Raw genomic sequence first — 15,931 nt, forward strand, 5'->3', positions numbered from 1 at the left:
ATTTGGAGTAACAACAATGCATTCCTTCAAAGCTTGGTCCTTGTAAGTGAAATTTCCTTGCGTTGTGGAAACCTTCTCATAATGTCAGACAAAAGGTTGAAGAATGTCAGGAAGTTCAAAAAGAATATGTTGGTCTTCCTCAATTCTTTTAATCCCCATTGAGGTATGACGATCTTTAATAACTTGAAAAAATTCCTTGGAAGCTTGGTATCCAACTTCAAGCCAGTGGAGACAAGCTTTAATTTGGGCACCCTTGCCAAAATAATTGTTAGCAATTTGCTTATGATGCAGAAATTAGCAAGCCCAAGATGTAGGCTTGGACCAAATAGATTTATGGCCAAGGCCTTAGAAGTTGCACACAGGTCCTTGGTAGTGGAGTGATAGGACTGCTTGCGGTATATGGCAAGTTGCCTAACATAGATGCAAATGAATCTTGCCATGCAAGAGATGACATAATTCCACCATTGAATTCATCCAATGTGGGTGTGGGGTCGAGGTTCCAAATCCCATACACGCAAAATATGAACTACCATGAGTACATGACTAAACAATGACATGTTGAGGAAAAATTGCATCTTAAAAGGATGATGCTGAACAATTTGCCAAATAATAGTAAATAAAATGGGATAGTGGTATGACAAAGTCACATCAGATAGATGAATGATAGACAATTCTCTCTAATCAAAAAAATAGAAAAAAGATTGAGCATATATCATCACATGATCAAACCTCTTAAAAATATTGTTAGATCCAACTCTAAAATTAGACCAAGTACACCAAACCCCACCATTTTGGCAACAGTGAGCATTGAGATAAAAAAGGGCTAACTTATTGCACATGCGTGACTAAGTTAAAATCCACACAAATGACCCAAATGACATGTGACAGATGATAATATCACATAAACCACAACACCATTAAACTTTTGAGGACAGGGCATCCACCTAACTGATTTTCTTACTTTTTGTAGGACAATTTACCACAATATTTTTAATACAAATAATTAAAAATTTATAGAAACAAATATATGTATGTGTGTGTAGGGGTGGGGGGCTCACATTAATAAGTCATTGCTGATTGCTAGTATTGTTCTCCTCATTTTATTTCGAAATTTCACTTAAAAATTTTCCCGCTCATCTGTTTTCACGAAATACAACGGATTTGTTTCCTTGTCAGTGGGAACGCAATTTGTCTGTAAGCTAGTCTGGAGTCGCGGGGTTCGATCTTCTCCAGTTATGCTACGACAAATGCAAACCAGGCAGAGATCTATTAAAAGAGATGCGCCAGCTACCCATACTGTTCTTACTGTCCTGTTTTTCTTCTAGAATTTTGTCATCCAAGAACCCTAATTCATGGATTTGAAGCAGATTATGCTGGTCAAGAATAATATTACAAATCCTTAATTTAGTCACCAAGATTTATTGTGAAATGGGGGAGGTTGCAACCGCGAGAATGGCGGCGCCGTTATTTCCTTCGTCTGATTCCAATGTTTCTATGGAAGGCCGAAAAATTATCCAAGGGGTTGCTGCAGGAAAGAGAAAGACCCCATCAGAACTCAGGGTAATTTTATATTATTATTCTTATTTTCTGCTTTTTCAGTTTATTGTTTAATTTATGTTTTGGTACCCCAGTCCTACGCTGCCAGCAAAAAACATACGATCATATCATAATTCGGCAACGAGTGTGCAAAATGTAAGATAAAAAAACTTAAAAGAAAGAACATAGAAGAGTCCGGCAAAAGAAAATACGAAAGAGAGCAAAAGTAGCAAAAAAAAACCACTAGGCCGTAGTTGGGGGAATAACAGCAGTGCACAAAACGCACAGAAGTCTTTTCAGTTTGAATTACAATCTGAAATTTATCTGGAAAAGATAAAAAAACGTGTAGAAGCGTTTTTCACCTTTCTTTCTTTTCCTGTAGAATTATAGGTTAAACCATGTATTCAATCTGGTGTGACCAACGGAACTCTTTCGCGAACTCTTATTGTATTCAACATGTTTGAGTACTTTACCCTTTTTCCCAGATGCGAGGAGATTTAAAATATATTTATAAATGCATTAGCTTTTTGAATATTCTGGTCTTCCAAACAAACAAACAAACGCAACAATATATTTAGCGTGATTGCAATTTTTGTCTCAGAGTGCGATTGTGTTCTTCTTTGTTGATCTTAGGGTTGGGGAGTTTTCGAAAAAGATTACTGTCTGTTTTCTACAGTTATTTTTTTTCAATTTCAAATTTTGTCCAGGAGCTGGATGAGTTTTGTAAATGGGTTGTGGCTGCTTGTAGTTTGTTGATTGATTGATTTTGTAATATGTGCATACTAGTCACATATGAATAGATAGTCTTCAATTTAGAAGTTAATGACATTATTCTCAAGGTGCAGGGTTATGTTTCCCAGGTCAATCATCTTTGAAATGGAGTTGAGGTTTTCAGGAACAATGTGCTTTACTGTGTTGATGGTAGATAGTAGGTTTAAGAAATACATTAATCTCTAGTCACAAACAGATAGTATACAAGTAGCGAACTTGGTATTGGTACAATTCTTAAGAGGGTACAATAATTGGAGTTTAGAAGGCTTGGAATGAGACAAAGGCATACGTTCAACACTTCTATGATGGTGGAAAAGAAACTTGTTTTAGAACAACCAAGGGCATTGAGTTCATTGATATTATTGGAAAATTGTTTCAGAACCACTAAGTGCATAGGATTGATAGGCAAAAACACTAGAAGGTGAATGCAGATTTGAAGGAGTCACAAGTGAAGAACAAAGCTTACAATGACCATCCTAGAAAGGAACATGATTTTCAGGCTGTAGACATGGCGGAGCCTCATTTGTGCAAAGAGTAAATCTAGTGACAAGGGAAGAAACTAAAAGTGGTAAGCAATGGATTTTCTAAATTAGAAAATGGGTGGCTACTAATGTATGCATATATATCTAGTGGTAAATGTGGAGAGATTAAGACACTCATATCCAGCCATGCGTAAAGAGTCATGACAAAGAAAGGGACTATCTATTGTCTTCCATGGAGGATTTTGGAGTTGATTCCTTAGATGATTTGGGAAGGGGCAGTAAGTATCATAGAAGATGAGAAACATGTGATAGGAAAAGCATGAACCTTGTTAGGTTCGTCTCAAGAGATAGCTATTATGAAAGTTAAAATGCCATGCAAGGGAGGGAGTGAAGCAATTGTTATCTCATCTTCTCCCCAACTTATTTTGTGGGAGAAAAATAGAAGACTTAAATCAATTGAGACAATAACATAAATTGTAGTGAAGGTTGGTTTGAAATAGATTGGTCATTATCTAATTGCACAATGAGTGACTTTTTAAAAATAACTTATCAATAAATTCCTATGCACCACGTAGTTTCCGGGATGGGGACGTTTTAGGGGACAAGGATGTATTTCCAGTACGGGTATGGGTCGAAGCCAAAATTTAGGGGACGAGACCTTAGGGGATGGCAACTAAAAACATAGGGGATTTTTTTTATATATAGAGACATAATTCGAATATGCGTATCATAACATTGATAAACCATTCATCATTTACGATCATGTTCACTTCACAAGACTGGTCAACAAACATAACTTGTATACTTCATTTCAACAGGATGCAAATCTGTAAGCCTTAAAGTGTACAAGAAATTATTTCACTAATTCCATGGTCAACTTGACCATTTTCACAATATTTATTTTTACATAGAAAGCACGAACTTCCAAGGGGTTAACACAACTTACTTTATATACATGATGGACCATGGTCATCACCAGTTCAGACAATCTTCACTGTTGAAAGTAAGAGGCATTCACTTTCAAGAATCTCTTGCTGATCTCTCAATATTATTCTCTCTCTATATGTCTATGGCTTTTTTGTCCTTTTTTTCTAACTTTCACAACATTTCTTTTTGTAATCTCATATTTTCTGTTTATATCCTGATTTCTAAAAATTTAGTTCTGGTTTGCTAAATTTTTCTACCAAAAGATTTTTGTTGCTATGATATAATGAAACACATTTAATAGCTTTTCAAATGTCTCTAAATAATGTTCTGTTTTTTGATTTTCCATGTAATAATTATGCACCATCACTTGGATAAAATAGAAAAAGAAACTAAATAAATGCCGACAAAAGAAATGTGCAGCACAACTCACTGCCGATTGACATGATTCATTAGTACAACATTTTTTATAAATTTAACTCTATTTTGTATTATTAAGGCTTATAATGTCCACAACTGGATTTTGACAGTGGACCAGAGCTCGATATGTTCACATATTTATGTGTGTGAAAACTGCTATATCTTGAAACAGGTATTAACTGTATATTATGGGTAAAATGCCCAGAAATGTGGAAATGGCTTTTAACTTTGAACCCTGAAAGGCATTCAATGGCATTCAGTATTTATATTGCCATAGCTTTTCTGACACATAATATTTCTTATATCACATTTCTTTAAAATTAGTTTTATAATATTGTATTGTTATCAATTGTTTAAATACTGTATGTCTTCTCACCAACTTGTAGTTTTCAGACACATTTTCTATGATGCATTGATATGGACTTGGCATTGGACTAATTTCTTGTCATTGTCAATTGTTCTTATTTTGATCCATAAATTTGGATATTATCTGGGCCTAGATGGTGTGGCCACAAAGGGAAGATCTTATTCCCAACTTAAGTTATTAACACAGATAGTGTGTGAGCACAATGGTCTAGCAAGGGATCAAGCTTGTGAACTCAACAGCCCAGTGGAACACAAACCCTTGTAGGAACAATAATAGTGCTATATGTTAACCAATGCACCATACCCTTACTGGACATTCTTGTTAATTGTTAACTTGGAGAATGAGTAAACTTTTTTTTTAAATTTATAGTTTGACCCAACATGACTTATTTATCGTTGTGGGCTTGACAATATATACAATGATATTCACAAGATTGGGTGCAAACATTGGCAGACATAAAACAGGATGTGATTGTCATCCATTATGGCCCGTTTGGTTACTGGAATTTGATCGGAATAGGAATTGAAAATTAGATTTTTTTTTTTAAAAATTCTCTGTTTGGTGCGCCAAATCGGAATTGGGAATAGGAATGTGTATTCTCATCTTGTCCCCAAAATGAGCATGTGTCCGTTCTCAAAATACTTGTTATTGGAATTGCTATTCCTATTCTCATTTTAACTTTTCTTAATTTGATTAAATTATGGAATCCGCTTTGATCTAGGGTGAGCGCTTAGAGCCTGTTGAGAGACTGGAAAACTCTTCAACAGAGCATGAAAGTTGCAGTGATCGAGATCTGCACTGGACAACCCCACCACAAGATAAGAAAAATAAACGTGATGCCTATCTGATTGCTTGAGCAATTTTGCCAGTGACTTAACTGGTTGTTCACTGAACATTCTCATGCACTTGCTGTCTCATGTGGCTTTCAATACTGTCTCTGTAAGCGTAGATTTGAATGTTGTGGCCCCCGTGTTGGAAAAGAGCAATGAATATTTCCCAAACAGAGAAACCCATTTGAACAATGCGTTCCCGTACTACAGCCAATTGGTTAAGGAGAAGAGAATTGAGGGTTCATAGACTCTTCCGTGGCATGACAGATGCGGCTCAAAGTCCCCAAATGTCCTGGCCCTTGAAACTCAGCCTGTTGACAATAGACGAGATTGCAAAAAAATTAGGCCAAAGTTGACTCGTGTAGGAACTGTTCTATCAAAGCCTATCAGATGCCAAAGCCTTCGTTACATAGCTTAATCCAAATTCAGTAAGCTTGGGTTGCAATGGAAATTGATTAATTGGCGCAGAAATTAAATGGATAGAATTTCCCAAATTATAGATCTCCATGACTGTATTCTGCGGGCAATTTATGAAAGAAAGAGATACAGAGAAATATATTGAACTTGAGCTACAGAGATCACCTCCATGTCTGCATGTTTGGATAAATATTGAGCAGAGCCACCACACTTGCACTTCTTTATTGTTCGTCTATCATTTAAATTCCAATTTCTATTTTGTCTAGCCAAACAAAGAGTACAAATTTCTATTCCAGAATAACAATTCTAGAATAGCAATTCCTAATTCTCAACTCCTATTCCTGCGATCAAACGCTAGTAGTCTCTCATATTTTCTTATAGATGATGGTTAAATCTATGCTTTTAAATATTGTTAAGATGCTTTTGTTCATTGTTCATATGCAAGTGATTTTCGTATATTTTTCAGATGCAATAGCTTTCTCTTCAGTGAACATATCATAGGGACACGACATGGTTAAGCTAGGTGAGTCTGGAGGCAAGCTGGTTGCAATGAGTCCTAGAGATGGGAGAACTGAGTACCTGGTTAGTTTAGTACCCTTCATTGGACTTGCCAAGTCTTGTTTACAAAACTCAGCCATGGCCCATGACAAACAGGTAAAAAATTAGAAAAAATAAATGAAAATTTAAAATGTTTAAACCTATAACATAAATTGATCTTTAGTAGCTCAAAATGATATTTATTTCATTTGAAAGAACAAGGGAGGAGAAAAAAGAGAATTAAAGTTGAAAATACATTTCATTGGAACAAAATCAGCTTTATGGCCTAATTACTGCTTCTTGGCCTTGATTCTTTTATTTTTTAAGGGTTTGGAGGACTCTTGGAGCTTGGTTAAAAGCGATAAAATTGTGAAACTATGCATGCTTCTCCTTGACTCTGCTGGGCGTGCTTCCCCTGGACTCGGTGGTGTGCTGCTGTCATCAAATCCTGCTCTAGTTTGAAAAAAGAAAAGAAAAACAACAAAGAACATTTTGGGCCATGTCAGATAAAATAAGCAATATTTTTATTCTTTTGATCTTTTTCCAATAAAATCTTAAGTGAATTGCGTATAGATTATTTTAATTTCTGGTTTTCCAGCTAACCTATCCTATGTAATCCTCAAATGACTGTAACAACATTTACAGAGCTGTCTGAGATACAGACCCAAAACCCTACATAGAGATAGTTAGGTTGCACCAAGTGACTTTAGCTCTTCTCCACCATAGCTCATTTCCATATTATGATTATTGTTTTTGGTGCCATGAATATCATTATCCATTAGCGTTGTGCCCCTAAAACACTTGAGAATGTTTTAAAAAATTGTTTTCTGCAATTCAAATATGATTTGCACACATTTGTGTATGTATATGTGTTCATGTGACTAAAAATAGCTTTTAATCGATAAGCTTTTTGTCATGAATGTTGATTTAATGAAGTATACATGATAAATGCTTTTTATATATCACGATTATATGATTTTCTGAGTCTGGGTCTCAGGCAAAAGTTGCCTGCAGATTTTTGGTATCATACAATGATCTATAAAACACAATAGTTTTAGCTTGTTTTCTTGACATTGTTTCTTGTGATGCATGAATATTGGGCTTTCATGGCTCACAGAAGTCAAGTCTAACATGGTTTGAATTCTGCAGGCAGTCTAAATATGGTTAACATGGGCTAATTCTGATGTTTCTGTATTTAAATACTTCCGTTTTCAAATCTAGAGTCTTCTGTTTGATGAAATTCTGATTCCCTGTCTGGCTTCTTGTAGGCAGAGCAGTTCAAACGAATGCGTGGAATGCCAAATGATATGTCCAAATCCCTACCTACTGGAGAGAGGTATTCTCAATAGTAATTTTTGCGGCTTTATTTCTGTGCAAGCCTTGAGCCTATTTGAATGCCAATCACATTTCAAATTGCAGGTTGAGTGCTGGGAATCTTTCTGAGCCTAAGAAAGCTGAGTTGTCTAAGCCACCAAGATACATTGACACTCATGTTCACGATGTCTATCCTGTTACAAAACCTGGTGACAAGCTTAAGTTACTTGGTTCTAGAGGGAAATCTAAGGTTCTATTCTCACATGCTTTCTAGGCCAAATTGGCAGAGATACTTATTTGAATTCTATATTTGAAACACTGCTTTATTTAGTTTTTAGTCTGGTTGTTTGTATTTTTGTGAAAATATATGACAACACATTCTCTTTTCCAGGATTCTACCCTATCGCAGAACGAGAAAAAAGAGTTTGGTGAAACTGCTTCACCATCTAATGAAAAAAATTCATCAACGTTTTGCTTGTAGGTTCTAAGATTGGTTTATTAATTTATAAATTCCAATTCTTTATCTTGCAAAACATGTAGGTCAGGTTAAATGACTTATTTGATTTGTGAGAAATGGCAGGAAAAGGAATGGAACTGAAGTATTATCTGATTATGTGAATTCCTCCACAAACAACACTGTAACATGTGAAAATGTTCAAGAAACATCAACATCTGAAAATTACAACAAATTTCTTAATGTAGCCGAGCTCTCAAAAAGCTCTCAAGTACCTGCTTCAGGAACAACAGTTGACATGGTAAGTATGTTCTTTATTAGCAACACTGAAAACGCAGGATACATGCAGTTATGGCACATGTTGAAACGTATTATCACTTTGCACATTCTACTCAGAAATGCTTAGTGTTCAATTGCAGGACAAGGCATTGAAGGGATTAGCAAATAACAAAGATGCAACCATTCTGCCTGTAACTCATGAGTTGCCAGGTTCATTGGGGAATTTAATACATGATTTTCCAAGTAATACTTTTGGTCATGAAGTTCAAATAGATGGAGATAAAATACCCTTGGATTTGAGCTTGAAAGTTAGCATGCGCCTTGTCTCTTCTTCTTCACTCAAATGGTAATTGTTTTGAGCCTCTTGTTGTGGTTATTGCAAAGAATGACTCATGGTAATGTGATGCTAGGACATTTTTTGCTTTCATGAAACTTAAAAGCAATAGAAGGATAGAAAACTTCACTAAATATTTTCCATGCCACACAACGTGTGGATTCATGACCTTTTTATTCTGAGATTCTCAAGGCTTTTTTTGCCATGTTTAACTAGAATATGTTTTGTGATTAGTTTGAAATTATTTTATTCATCAAGCAACTTCAGGTTTGATTGTGTCTTTGATGGAGACTGCAATCTTAATGTTGGAGATGTTAGTTTATGCCTCAGTCCAATTAAGTCAGTGACTTATGGTACACATAGGGATACTTCTTACTTTTATTTTGGTACTTCATATCATGCCTACTTTAAGTTAATAAGACCACTCTTATTTAGTGATCTACATATGTAAGCTTAATACTTTTTTGGGATGTGTATCTTTTTTTTTGGTCGGTAATAGTTTTTATTTTATTAAAATAACATTTTTTTACATCATCACAATTAGGCTCTTAAAGATTAGCCTTTCATTCACATATACACATTTCTTCAAAAAATCTCTTATCTAAGCTTTCTAAAGCTTATACATCTTTACCCCTAACTCCTAACTTCAAATACATTGTTTTCAAATTCATCTTTGCTTTACATAAAAAGAAAACAAAAACTTTCCGCCATCTGTCCTTCTGTTCTTTCTCCGTTTCTTCCACTTGCTGCACGCACACATCTCCTTCTTATCTCAATATTTGCTTCTTTTGCCTTTGAAAAAACCAACCAAAAAATGTTGCCTTGTTTCTTCCTGAACTACAACTCCCATAAATTGCAGAAAACGAGACAATCCTAGAGCTGAGTTGTAGAAAATATTGTTGATCACTTTCCCTTAATTAGGTTCCTTGTTGGCATTTATGTGCTCTTGAAAACCAAAAACCAAAACAGACAAAATTCAACACCTTTTATTGCCCTCTTAGCTCATCACTCCACGCTTATTGGAAATTTGACCTGCACCACCCTCCTTTTCCTCCTCTCCCCGCACTCCTCCATTGCTTCGAATGGGCAATAAAGAAGTCCAAAACCTTCTTTCACTTCTTTTCATTAAATCTACCAATTTTTGCCACCAACTTGGCCCAAGCCACTTTGATCTTGGCTTTATAAACATCTTTGTCAACCCTTGTTGGTCACAAAAGAAACCCAAACTTTCCAAGTTTCCTACCCTCCTCTATATTCTCATAGCATTCGCTATAGTCAAAACCCTTCCCTGGCCATGCCCACTCTAGTAGGGAATCAATTCCTACAATCAAGTCCGCCGGAAACAACCTCTTCATAATCCGTTCCACCTCTTCCATAGGACATGCTATCTTCGAGTCCCATGCCATTACCATCGCCGCTATATCAGCATTGATCTTCTAGTGGTGAGAAGAGTTTTGAAACAACTCCCCCACCATCTCCTTCACGACAACTACCACACTTGGCAATGGGCACTTAAGCAACAATTTCAACCTTTTATTCTGCATCGGGCCAAATAGAGCTTTCTGCTGCCTATTTGTTTTAAAGGTAAAGGGCGCTTCTATTCTTCTTGTCTATTCAATCACTTTCAACTCTATATAATTTACCATTCACACTGTTAGAAAGGCCTTTTTTTAACTCCACTATATAAAGTCTATCGATAGTTTCCTAACTTGTAAAATGTCCCATCGTCACTCCCAAAAATCATGCTTTTTCTTGTTTTCGCACCTTGTCATGATGGAAACATTTATTACAGATCTTCCAAATCTGTTCATCTTGTTTTACTGACATTCCTTTATGACGTCATTCACCTTATGATCACATCTATGCTAAAACCACAAAAAACTAATAAATACCTTAATCATATTCGGCAACTCATCCCAACGGCTACACATTTCAAAAATTGACCTTTCATCCTCCATTAAACCTACCGCCCATTTTGAAAGGTGTTCACTTCTCTATTAGCTTCTCTATAGACATGACAAATTCGACATTCCTCAAAGGCATTTAATTCTTCATTTATACACACCAACAAATTTCCTAAGTGCCATGCAGAAATCGAGTTGTTTCTAACAATTTGCACTATAACCATCGAATCCCCTTCTAAAATCACTTTACCTCCTCCAACCCTTTTCGCACATTTTATTGTCAAGAGTGCAACTTGAAACCTTTCTTCATTATTTGTTCCATCCGGTAACCTTAAAGCTCCAAAGGCTATAGTCACCCCTAAATGATCCCTAATAATGCATTCTGCATCTGATTTTCTGGGGTTTCCTTTGATGCCCCATCAAAATTTACTTTTATCCAACCTTCTGTTGGAGCTTCCCACTTTGCACCTTCCCTCTTATTTGCCTTAGAAGTAGATTTCCCCTGCTCTTGCCACCCAATTTTTATCCCATGCCACATTTTCTGAATAGCTCTGTCATAATTCATAAACACATTTTGACATATTTTTTCTAAACACTACAGCATTTACAACTTCTTCAATTGAATTATCTATCCTTTTCAGTAGTTGGTCAATTGTCTCTGTCAATTCTTGAAAAATCCTTCTATTCCTTTCCTTCCACGCTTCCCATATGACAATTGAAGGCTTACTCGCCATATACATTCAAATAAATTTCTCCTTTTCATTCTTGGCCATGAAATAAAGAAAGCCTTAAGAGAGGGACTCCAAGGTCCAAACCAACCCAATTTCCCCTGAAGACAACTCCAACATTTAGCTGCAATGTCACAATTCAATAACAAATGATCAACACTTTCATCCTCGCTTCCACACATAACACATTTTCTAGGACCTTGGAAGCCAAATTTCCTTCTTCTATCCCTTGTTAGTATTTGGCCTTGTATTGCTAGCCATGAGAAAGTTCCCACTTTTGGAAGTATTTCTTTACTCCAACATAAATCCCCAGCTCCAAAACACTCTTCCTCCTTATTGTCAATAATTTCATAACCAAGTTTTACTGAAAACTTACTAGATGAAGCCGCACACCCATTTATCCGATCTTCTCTATTAATGATGCACACCTTTCTTTTGTTAAAAATCTCCCTTAGAGATTGTTGCTGTCCTTCAGAAAGACTCTCCACTCTCCAATCTTTCCACTCCCACCTTTTCCCAAAGATTCCCTCTATTTCCACAACATAGTTTCTAACTTTCTTACCCCATAAATCACAAAGTTTCTGTTTCAGCTCTCTATCCACTTCCTCATCATCTAAAGATTTATTACTATTCCATGAGTCCTCCCAAAACTTTGCATGGTTACCTTCCCCTATGACCCATGAAATATGGTTTGTTATTACATGTCTGCATGAAAGATTAAAGTTTCAAATTGCTGAATCTCTAATCGGATTTTGAATTATTAAAATCCTTATATTCTCATTAGAGTCTAAATATTTGGCCTTGAGCATCCTAATCCACATTTGATTTCCATCATTTGCCATTTGCCATACCAACTTTGCCCCTAGGGAAGTGTTCATAGTGTTCCAATCTCGAATTCTAGCTCCTCCAAACTTTTTTGGTCTACAAATTTTTTCCCACTTAAGTAATGGCCATTTTTTCTCTAAACTTTGCACCACTCCAAAAGAAATTCCTCACCTGCTTTTCCACTAATCACCTTCTTCAGGATTTTAAAACACATGATTGAGAAAATAGGCATCGTTGAGACCATCGATTTTAACATCAAAATTCTTCCTCTAGAAGACAACCATTTATCCTTCCATCCATCCATCTTCCTAAAGCATTTTTCAGTTAGACCCTTCCACACTTCTTCTATTTTGCCCTTGAAATAAAGTGATCCCCAAATACCTACTTGGAAGACATCCTTGTTTAATATTCAGAATTCTTCCAATTGCTATTCTTTTATTAAAAGGAGTGTTGAAAAAGAAAATTTCAGACTTTGCCTAATCTATCTTTTGTCCTGAAACTTTTCCATAGATTTCCAAAATCTTTTTCATCAGTCTGGCTTCTTGCTTTGAAGCTTCACCAGTCAAAAACGTGTCATTCCACAAATTGTAGATGTGAAACTGGGTCCACTCCCTTTGCCACTTTCACCCTTTTCCACAAACCTTTCACTCTTTTATCTCTAATCAACCTCCCTAAAACTTTTGCTAGAATAATAAAGAGGAAAGGTGATAAAGGGTCCCCTTGCTTAATCCCTTTTTCTAATTCAAAGAAACCTTGGGGACTTCCTGTTACATCCCAATTTTTGACTTAATTTAAAATGTTCATATAGCTGTTGAGGTTCACATGAAGACAGTTGATAGTTAAATTTGTTATAATCCTGCGAAATGGTAAGATTCTTAGTTGTTATAATTTCATGTGAAGAGAACATGCTAGTTGATTATTTATCATGAATTCATGGAATTGAAAAGGTGGTTAGCCGTTATGATTAAATAATTTGTTATGATAATATGATTTTACTGCGGAGAATTTCCTTGTAGAAAGCATGTTGAAGGGGTGGAAGCATTGTCAGGAAAACAATTGGGCACAAGAGCATCACCATCATTGGGCAAATGGGTATGAATTGTGAATCACCATGGTTGAAGACTTAGCGACTTGAACAGCAGGATACAATCGATGAAACCACATGAGCTATTAAATAAATAATTTAAAATTTAAAATAATTTAATTAAAATATAAGATGTACCTTAAAGGATTTTGAATGATCTTTCACCATATTGTTTTAATATATGTTCACCGACAACAATCTATACCTATGTATGTACACAAATATAAATAGAAATTGACACCATAATATTATTTTCTTTATAATATAATGATGCCACCTCACAAATATATCTATGTGTACATAGATAAATATAACTATAATATTTTTTTTGAATTATAACCTTCAAATTTTCTTCCATCTTTTTATTCTTTTTCTTGTTTGAAAACCGATTGAACACTTGGCACATTTATTTGGTGTCCAAGAGGCAATACGTTTCCTTATGTTACGGCTTCTTAGAAGCCAAAGAGTCTTTTAATTCTTTTTTGTAACATGAGGTTGTGAGAGACGGGAGAGACAAGAAATCACATTTCCGACTTCCATTATTTTTCTAGCATTTTCCTATCTCATTTTGGCTTCTTTCCACAATCAATACTTTGCAAAAACCAATCGATTTTCTGCAATTTCCATTTGAAAACCTTTGCATTTATAGCAGTGCTGTTCGTAATACAGATTGCTGCATGTTGTTCTGTCTATGTTGAAGATTGACGTTGTATTTACATACTATGACTACGCATCGAAGCAAATCAAAGAAGAGCTGATACAAAATCGTTTAGCAACACTCTATTCTTAATTCCTACAACACCTGACTACCTTGTTCATATTTATTCTGTCGGAAATCTTGAGCACTCTTATGCTAAGATTGCGATAGATATTTTGCAAGCAAAAGAGAGGTAAGTAGTTGAGCATCCAACAAGGCAACAATTACGAATTAATCTAGGTTATGTGGAATACCCAAAATCTAATATTTCAAATATGGTTTTTCTTGATCAATGGTGCAATAACATCGAATTACATAGCAATAAGCTACAATATTTATCATGATTATGTCTTGTTTGATATTGAAGGATCGATCCTTTTTAAATTAGATTTGTTCATGTCAAGTAAAAGCTAAGTAACCATGTTTTGAAATCATGATTTATTATGCCATTGGAGAATAAAATTCAAATGATATTTTTTGCAAGTCTTATAGAACACTTTCATCAAATCACAGATTGTGATAAGCTGGAACATATATTAATCATGAAACAATTGAGAATCAACAGAAAGAATTGGTTGTTATGAGATTCAAACACCTAGGACTCACCCCACTGTATAGCCAAGGAAATGGGTGAAGAGGTGAGAGAAAGGAATCTGCAATAACAAGAAACAAAATAAGATGTGATATAACAATGTTTATTATTTTAAAAAGGGATCATTTAATAGCTCATGCATGATTATGTTTATTGTGTTCTTCTGTTGTAAAGTCGAGTGGTATGATTAGATATCGGGATGCTCAGTGGCCAACAAACTGTTCTATGTCTATTTCGGATAAGGAGGGCCTTTCTCGTCAGAGATTGTGTGGGGATAAGTTATGGTCCGAGGTTGGGTGGTTAAGCCCTTGACAATGTTTTACCTTTTCACAAGATGTTGGACGTGCATTAGATAAAGATAAGCTATGCATTCAAACATTTGTTGGAAACAAGTATTTTTACTTTTATGATATATATTCATGTAGAAGGTAAGATTAACTGATTGTATCGTCATTACAGTTATTTCTTTAAATGAAAGCAACTCTTATTGTCAATCTAGTTGGCAACCAGTTAGATCGGTTGATCTTCTAATTGAACGTGAAATATATTTATATGCGATAGGTAGATTTGTCCGATGGATTTATTTATAAGAATAATGATTAAGATCATATCTTCTAATCTTACGTTATTGCCACAATTAAGTAATTAGAAAGGAATGATATGGTGGTATTGACGCCCCAAATGATATAGTGGTATTTGATGCCGTAAATGATCCAATGGTAATTGATGCCCTAATTGATACAGTGGTATTTGACACCTTAAATGATACAATGGTATCTGATGCCCTAAATGATCCAATGGTATTTGATGCCCTAATTGATATAGTGGTATCTGATGCCCTAAATGATCTAGTGGTATGTGATGCCCTAATTGATATAGCGGTATTTAATGGAAATTATCATTTGATTTTGATATAGTGGTATTGGATGGTAGTTGTCTTTTGATATTGATATAGTGGTATTTGTGGACTAACCTGAGTGTTTACAGATGCATCCCTAGATTGATTTCGGTTTCAAAATCCATGGTATGTAGATTTTAATTTTCCATAGTATATTCATTGATGGTGTTTTCAATTCTTAGATATGAAACTTTGTTTAATTGTTTTTAGCCGTTATTCTCATTCATATGAATGAGATTGATTTAATTGTCTTCTTATGAAAATGAAGTAATTATTGTAATTCTTTGAATATGTTAGTTAATTAAGACTCAAAAAAGTGGTTATTACACTTCCATTTACCAACACAGAGAATCTTACAGAGCTTAGGCAACCCTTTACCCACCTTATCCATTCCTTATTAAAACCAATTTTTTTTAGAACTTCGAACAAAAAATTCTATTTACCTCATAATATGCTCGCTTAATATCCAGTTTTACCATCATTTTGCTAAGTTTGTTTGTTCTAATTGAGTGGATCATTTCATGGGCAATAATCACTC

At 35.2% G+C, this 15,931-nt stretch overlaps 1 protein-coding gene across 2 annotated transcripts in view; it reads left to right on the plus strand.

The window, feature by feature from the left end:
* Nucleotides 1-1,091: 1,091 nt before the first annotated feature.
* Nucleotides 1,092-15,931, plus strand: part of LOC149571682 (uncharacterized) — an 84,872-nt gene continuing 70,032 nt past the window's right edge. Inside the window, exons 1-7 of one of the 2 annotated variants that reach the window (XM_089813106.1) lie at nt 1,441-1,560; nt 6,214-6,401; nt 7,553-7,620; nt 7,704-7,848; nt 7,990-8,075; nt 8,179-8,353; nt 8,472-8,677. In XM_089813106.1, coding sequence (XP_089669232.1) covers nt 6,258-6,401; nt 7,553-7,620; nt 7,704-7,848; nt 7,990-8,075; nt 8,179-8,353; nt 8,472-8,677 — 824 coding nt within the window. In that variant the 5' untranslated portion in view covers nt 1,441-1,560; nt 6,214-6,257. Of the gene's footprint in view, nt 1,561-6,213; nt 6,402-7,552; nt 7,621-7,703; nt 7,849-7,989; nt 8,076-8,178; nt 8,354-8,471; nt 8,678-15,931 lie in introns of both variants that reach the window. The other variant, XM_089813107.1, reaches the window with a different exon arrangement.

The sequence above is a fragment of the Cupressus sempervirens genome, chromosome 2 (genome assembly GCF_028749045.1).
Source record: "Cupressus sempervirens isolate cs-2001-9-10 chromosome 2, ASM2874904v1, whole genome shotgun sequence".
NCBI classification, from domain to species: Eukaryota; Viridiplantae; Streptophyta; class Pinopsida; order Cupressales; family Cupressaceae; genus Cupressus; species Cupressus sempervirens.